The 7,742-nt window shown below is 31.8% G+C and overlaps 1 protein-coding gene across 1 annotated transcript; it reads left to right on the plus strand.

The window, feature by feature from the left end:
• The first annotated feature begins 4,041 nt into the window (after window positions 1–4,041).
• Window positions 4,042–7,192, plus strand: LOC145624121 (eukaryotic translation initiation factor 6-2). The gene is made up of 8 exons (XM_081677080.1): window positions 4,042–4,199; window positions 4,288–4,343; window positions 4,712–4,808; window positions 4,898–4,983; window positions 5,083–5,127; window positions 6,276–6,406; window positions 6,502–6,612; window positions 6,701–7,192. The coding sequence occupies exons 2-8, from the start codon at window positions 4,334–4,336 to the stop codon at window positions 6,956–6,958; spliced, it is 738 nt and encodes a 245-aa protein (XP_081533206.1). The 5' UTR covers window positions 4,042–4,199; window positions 4,288–4,333; the 3' UTR covers window positions 6,959–7,192.
• The last annotated feature ends 550 nt before the right edge of the window (window positions 7,193–7,742 follow it).

The raw sequence follows: 7,742 nt of genomic DNA on the forward strand, positions 1-7,742 counted from the left end.
CAGTAGTACACTATTGTGTCATATACATATGTATTACATTTCTACCAATTATAGTACCATTCTACTATCTATTGTACAATGTCACAATTCAATGGTATCAATGTTGAGTTGTTACCTGCAAAAATAATATTTATGCAGATATGTTCATGTACAAATGTTAACAATTATTCTTTTGCACTTCCTCATATAGATGATACATTAGGAGTGTTCTACACAGATAACATTTAAATGTTACAGCACTCAGTATCATTGTTGCCTTGTAGTCGTTGTTGGGTTTTAACATAATTTTAGTTGAATCAAAAGTAATCACATCTTTTTCTGGATATGTTAATATAACTTGTTATTTCCACTTAACCCAATTTACATTTTCTGTCTTTCTTGGGCACATATTTTGTATTTCCTCCGTTTTTTAATTCTTGCAACACATCCTTTTTTACGGTATTTAAGGAAAGTAAGTCTCATGTGATTTAAAACACTTAAAATGGAGGAGAGAGATTGTTAAGAGTATAATTTAGTGGGTCATGAGAGTATATAAGGGTAATAGTACAACTTTTGACATTAAATACTTTCTAATTATAGTATGTTGCAACTATTGTGACATTTCCTTTTTTAAGAAAGTGTTGCAACTATAAAGAAATGGAGGAAGTATGTGCTATGAAGTAACACATAACTTTGACCTTTTTTCATTTGAATCAAAAGTAATCACAGGTTTTTTCTCTATTTTCACTTTTTCTTGGTTTGCGTAGTTACAATAATTGAGTAAAACTCACAAAAACTAAGAGAGTAATAAGAAAAAATAACCAATATTTTGTAGCAACAAGTTTCTATTTATATACAATAATAAAGTTAATACAATAGATATAGTATGTGAATTCTTTCAAAAAAAACAAAATGAAAAGGTATTGTAAAATTTGGAGAAATGAGAGGTGGGCTAATAGCCTAATACCCAATTTTTAAGTCACAAGTTGCAACTTGCAAATGCGTGGATAAGTGGATGCTCATGCTACTTGGAACTTTGAGAAGTTCCCTTGGTCTCCAAGAAAACTCTTGGACGTTGAAACTTTAAGTGAGCAAACACTCTTTGACTTGGTTTGCGAGTCAGAAAAAAATAGAAAAAGAAAAACCACCGTACTACTTGCGCCTCAAGCGAAGAGGGGGGTGAGCCACATTCCTTAGACCACATTAACTTGGGGAACACGTATTTCTTTTGAGTAAAAAGAAAAAAAAAAAAAAAAATTATACTCCAAATTTTTACACAATTTATGACCTTTTCTCTGTTTCATTATTAGATGTCTATTTCACGGATTTTAATGTAAATGAAGTATAAAAAGTATGTGTAAAGTACATTGAGAATAATTGTAACAAGTAATACAATATTTTGTTTTTTGGTCTAGACTATAAAGAAAAACATGTTTAAAGGGAGTATTTAAGAAATTTTAGTGTGTTAAAAAGTATAAGTGAAATTATGAATGTAATTTAATACATAAAACTAAAATAGAATTAGGCATTTAGGAAAAGTATTGTGTAGAACGGACTCACGTGAGTCCAATCATACAAAAAAATTTGATCACTAAAGTGGCAAGTTTAGCATAAGAAAAATGGAGGTGGTGTGTTTGAAGGTTATAAACTGGACTCACATGAGTACGTTCTACGCAAAACCTTCTCATGCATTTAATTTTAAGACACCTAATTAATAAAACAAACACTTAATAATGAGACGAAAGGAGCATATCTAAACCTATATTACCCTAGTAAATTAGAGTACAATTCATTAAGATATGTGGAAATGAGGTTAATAAAACACACCTTAAATTATATATATAAAAAAAATTACTAAATTTTACAGCTGATTTTTGTATTTTGCAAATGGTCAAGTAAAATAGAAACAGGTTTTTGTTATTAGGGGAACTTATAAATAATATCATGTGCCATGCACATGTGGTCAAACTCGTAGTCAACACCCAGAATTTTGTGTAATGTCTCAATTTACAACAAAAAGCACACAAAAATGCCCGTTTTGTCACTTAAAAGGCTTTCTATCACAAAATGGTTAATGCAAAATATCTTTTCTAACAAATTTTCCTTTAAAATTTGATATTTACTAGGGATTCCACAATGTGCGCAATACTGCTAGCCCTTTGAGAAGAATTATTATTGATGTCCTTTATTTCCTATGCCAATTTGTGTATAATATTTTATCAAAGCTATTTGCATATAAACGATAAATGTGTTGGATGTTGTGTAGTTGTGTTACTTGTATAATTTTTTAAACTTTAGTTGAACTACTTTAAAATAACGCCCACATAAAGCAATAACATTTCGTTGTCCAGTGACTAATGTTGTCATGTAATTAAACCATAACCCCTATTAAATATAGAAAATTATAAACTTTATTAATCCATTTGCACTTAATTTCTGATTAATTAATGGATCTTTAGAAATATTGCAAATTTAATTACACACGGGGATAAACATTTTGAGGGGTAAAATGATCCGTGCACTATTCATAATAGCAATTTCCTAATTTTTATAAGGTAGGGATAAGGTAGGGACATGCGAGTTTTAAGAAAACAAAAAGTCACTTGAAAAAAATGGAAAATAAAAAATAAAAAAACTAAACAAAATTTAAGATAAAACAATTGTACATCACATTGTCTTAAATTGCGGATTTTTTTTCTTTCTACTTCTTAATTCTATAGCAAACCACTCTTACATCAGCGCGTTTTTTATACAGCTGGCCACATCAATCCCTACAATACTAACATAATACAACGTAACCCCTATATCACTAACTAAGGGCCTGTTCTCATTGACTGAACTCAGCTGAACTTAACTGAGCAGAACTGAACTGAACTGGAATGAAATGAATATTTTATAAGAGAAGGAAATTAGGAGCTGAACTGAACTGAACTAAACTGAACTGAATTTCTACGTAAGAGAACAGGGCCTAAGTAACCCTTATATTACTAAGCAACCCCTATAACCATTATAGAGTAACCCTTATAACACTAATAGGGTAACACCATGATGGCTGGCTATATGGTATAACTAGCCACATATAAAAGTTTATGGTAATATTTATTTATCACAAATTCTTATATGGTGGCTGTGCACGCAGGGTTACTTCGCTAGTGTTACATGGTTTACTTCATCAGTATTATAGGGGTTTTCGGTAAATGTTACAGGGGTGATTCTGTGTTTTTTTTACAAGCGGTCACGTGATATGTTCAGCTGCAAACATAACGCGCTGCAATCACTGTAATAACCAGCAATTAATATCATTAATTTTATCGTAGTATATAAATATAAAATATTTTATTTAAAAAAGTAAAACTAACCCATAGGTAGACCTCAATCAATCAACTAAGGCCATGTTCACTTCACCTTAAAAAAATAACATTAAGTAAAATTAATTTCAGTTCAGTAAAAATAAGTTTAGTTCAGTAAAATTCAGTTTTTTCAAAAAAGAATTATAATAGAAAATCAGTAAAATTAATTTCAATTCAACAAAAATTATTTCAGTTCAGTTTAATTAATTTAAGTTCCGCAAATACTCCGTATAATTTTATTTCATTAAAAATAATTTCTTTTAAGGTGAAGTGAACAGTACCTATAAGGGGGCGTTTGGTTTGCAGAGTGGTATGGGTTTGGAATCAGGAATGGGGTTAAGGTGGTATCGGGTTGGAACTCAATACTTAATACCATGTGTTTGGTTCAATCTTGGATGGAATCTCATCCCCTTAATACCATGTATTTGATACCTTAGGGAATGGAATGAGCCAAACCCACCTCCCCCCTAGGTTTCTAAACCCCATACCTTATGGGTTTGATGTATGAGTTTAAAATTCATATTTTTGACAACCAAACACATGGTATGAGTTTTAGTCATTCTAAACTCATACCTCATACCTATACTCCGCGAACCAAACGCCCTCTAAGTAGTACCTTAATTTATTTTATTTTATCTTGGTTTCAAAAAAAAAAAAAAAAAAAAAAAAAAAAAAAAAAAAAAAAGCGAAAAGGCGGCATTTATAAAGCGGCTACAAACTCTAACAATTTAACCCTTCCATAAACATTTGGCATTCCCCATTCAACTCCTGCAAACACATCCCCGATTTCTCCTTTCTCCGCCGCGCGCCGCCCCATCTCTCTCTCTCCCCACACCGTCTCTTCTCTCTCTCCTCCGCCTTCTTCTCTTTGTAAGATTTTTTAACTTCTTACTATTTTTTCATTTTAGGGTTTTCTTATTTATACAAATTTATAATTTTTTTTATTAATTTTCTGCAGCTATCTTTGCCGTTGCGCTTCTTGTGTTTGTTCCAATCGTCTAATCATGGCTACCAGTAAGCAATTCTTTCTCTGATTTTATTCAATTTTTGTTCATGTATTCATGTATTTTTTTAATATTTATATACGACTTTGATTGATTAAATTTTTTAATTTCTTTCTACATCAAATAATAATGGATTTTTATAGTTCTATTTCAATAATTTGTTTGGTTTACACAGTAATATCATTCTATTTCTTGACCTGGGATTTTTTTTTTTTTTTTTGGGTTGTATTTGCTAATGTTATTCAATTTAATATGTATCTAGTGTTTTTATTTCTCTATTGTAAATTGTATTACTATATGGGTTTTATGTCAATTTCTTCAAGCATTTGAAGAATTTGAGGGTATATTTTTGTTTGATTTAATGTGTTTATTTTGCAGGGCTTCAATTTGAGAACAATTGTGAAGTTGGTGTGTTCTCTAAGTTGACTAATGCATATTGTTTGGTCGCAATCGGCGGGTCTGAGAACTTTTACAGGTTTGCTTGCTTAAGCTGCTGCTGAGCTTATTTGGGTTTATTTAGTTTGGTTCTTTTGTTATAAGTTCAATTGAATTGTGTGTTTGCAGTACATTTGAATCCGAGTTGGCGGATTATATCCCCGTTGTAAAGACCTCTATTGGTGGAACTAGGATTATTGGCCGAATGTGTGCCGGTAAGGATTGCTGTTGGTGCTGTGTTTTATTGTCTTCTAGGAATGTGACTGTTATTGGTTGATGTAGTTGTTATTTATGCTTTTTTCGTTTCGTGGCAGGAAACAAAAATGGGCTTCTTGTGCCTCACTCCACTACTGACCAGGGTGAGTGATTAATTGATAAGATGTGTCTATCTTCAATGTTTTACTTGTTATTTGAATTTCTAGCTAGTTGCCATTATCAAATAGCTAACATGTGATCTTCTCTTGTTGTATTTCATTGACACCATATCCTTCTTCGGCTAAAAATTAGGTTTTATTTGTTTAGACTTGAATGTTCTTGTGCAATTTATCTGAACATTTAGTTGATGATCCAGATACACTACATTTTAAAGGGAAGGACTTATTGATCACATAACATCTCAATCTACAGGATATGAAACAACTCTTTCAGAAAGATAATAACTTTTCCATGTTTGTGATTGTGTCAAATACTAATGTACTTGTGTAGTTACAATAAGCCTGGATGTTATTCAATACTTTGAGGCTTGATGAGTTTTTAAGGTTCTGTCCCTTTTAGTCCCAATCTTGTTGGAAATTACTTGTAGCAGGAGAGAATTACAAAATTAGAGATAAGAGAAAATTTGGGGGAAAAAAAAAAGGTTCCTTTATGAGCTATAAGGTTGATGGTTGAAGAAACAGTTTTTTTTTCTCATGAGGAATTTCTATCTTCAGCACTAGTCTCTGACCAGTGAGGTTAAATTCACCCCATTATAGGTTGAAACTGTCTTCCAATTTTCTGGGTTTGTTCTTCTGTACAAATTTAAGCTTGGATTTGGTATTCTTATGTTGCCTAAATTTAAGCTTGTTTGCTTTTATACTTGTAGTATTTGGATTTAGGATTGTGGATGTTTGGAGGGTTTTGCTGCACATAGGACTGTAGATTTTGATGTGAGAAGGCATCACTGAAACAAATAGTTGTGACAATTAGATACGTTATTTTGGTCATTAAGGAAAGAACTGTTTGTTGTTTGACACTTATAGACTTATAGTCTGGAATAGGGATGTTATTAAGATGCTAATTTATTGAGAAGAAGAAGATACAAATTTTACAATTTTTGTATGCTGGTTTTTTCATGATTTACCATGACTCAGGTCTTGTTATCCATATGCCTTGCTTGCTGGCTGAGATGTGTTTACATACGCTACACAATTTATAGTTATTTTAGTTTCCCTACGTTTTCCTTTGAATTTGTTTTTTTTTTGAACTGATAATACGTATTGATTGTATGCTTTGTTTTTATGTCATCAAGAACTCCAGCACTTAAGGAACAGTCTTCCTGATTCAGTAGTTGTTCAACGCATTGAAGAAAAGCTATCTGCTCTAGGAAATTGCATAGCATGCAATGATTATGTTGCTCTCACCCACACTGATCTTGATAAGGTGTGTATTTCTTTTGGAATTTTCATAATTTCCTGAGCCTTTTTCTCATTACTTTGCTGAATTTTTTTTTTTTTCCTTTTGATTTATGTTATTAGGAAACCGAGGAGATAATTGCAGATGTTCTTGGTGTCGAGGTTTTCAGGCAAACAATTGCTGGAAACATTCTTGTGGGAAGTTATTGTGCTTTTTCTAACAAAGGTGGTTTGGTATGTACCTTCTACCCTCGACAGTTGTAAAAATTTTGTTCACAGTTATTAAATCTTTGTATGATCTGACCATTTATTTTTATCTCAGGTCCATCCTCACACTTCAATTCAAGACTTAGATGAGCTTTCTACACTACTCCAGGTTCCCCTGGTGGCTGGAACGGTTAACCGAGGAAGCGAAGTAATCGCTGCTGGTTTGACGGTGAATGACTGGACAGCATTCTGTGGTTCTGACACAACCGCTACAGAACTTTCAGTGATTGAGAGTGTTTTCAAGTTGAGGGAAGCCCAGCCTAGTGCTATTGTCGATGAGATGAGGAAGTCTCTAATTGACAGCTATGTCTGAATTCTGCCCCTGTTACTGGTGACTTAAACACCATATTGTGTCCTCAAAGTTATCTTTAAATTATTAGATGTCGAATTCTATAGGCGGTCTTGCTCCAAATTTTTGGAATTTTGGCTGCGATGGAATGAACTATTGAACCGGAAAGGTGTATTTGTAGATACTTTGTGCAATCTGCAAAATCATGAAAAGGCTCAAAGTGTGATTTTATAATAGTTTGAATAGAATATTTAGCTATGTTATTCATGTTTGGCAAGCAAAACTTTATTCACTTTTGCCTTATTTATGCTACAAATTTGGCCCAAAGTTCTGCCTTCATGGTATTGAAGCTAAATTTGCCCCAAAACCCCAACTCTCAATTGAGTCAATTCTCATATTTTATTTTATTTTATTTCATTTTTTAACTCTCACAAGGCTACAACTCCAAATAATTAACCAAAAAAAACCCACAACTTTATACTAATATTTTTTGTTTCCCCCTAGACATACATTTATAAACTTTAACATATTACTGACATATATACATTCTACCTATCAAGTGAATATTACAATTTTATTTTTTTTTTAAAACCACGCTTTTTTAAAATAGGAAACAACTTGTCAAAAAAAATAAAATAAAAATAAAAATAGGAAACAAAAGATATTCCTAATTTGTATATAAAACCTAAAAATAAAAAAATTGACTCTCTCTTTCTATCTCATTTTTTGTTCTATAAAATAGAGGTTTATAATTTACATAAGTCAGAGGCAGAGCTTAGTTTTTTTTTTCTAGGGTTTATTATAAATA

This window comes from Chenopodium album, chromosome 3, assembly GCF_948465745.1.
Source record: "Chenopodium album chromosome 3, dcCheAlbu1.1, whole genome shotgun sequence".
In the NCBI taxonomy this organism is placed as follows: domain Eukaryota; kingdom Viridiplantae; phylum Streptophyta; class Magnoliopsida; order Caryophyllales; family Amaranthaceae; genus Chenopodium; species Chenopodium album.

Bases quoted from the DNA above. Each gene is read 5' to 3' on its own strand.
- LOC145624121 (XM_081677080.1), top strand. The intron at 4,984-5,082 runs GTAAGGATTGCT...GTTTCGTGGCAG, and splicing joins TATTGGCCGAATGTGTGCCG to GAAACAAAAATGGGCTTCTT. The intron at 6,613-6,700 runs GTATGTACCTTC...TTTTTATCTCAG, and splicing joins TTTCTAACAAAGGTGGTTTG to GTCCATCCTCACACTTCAAT.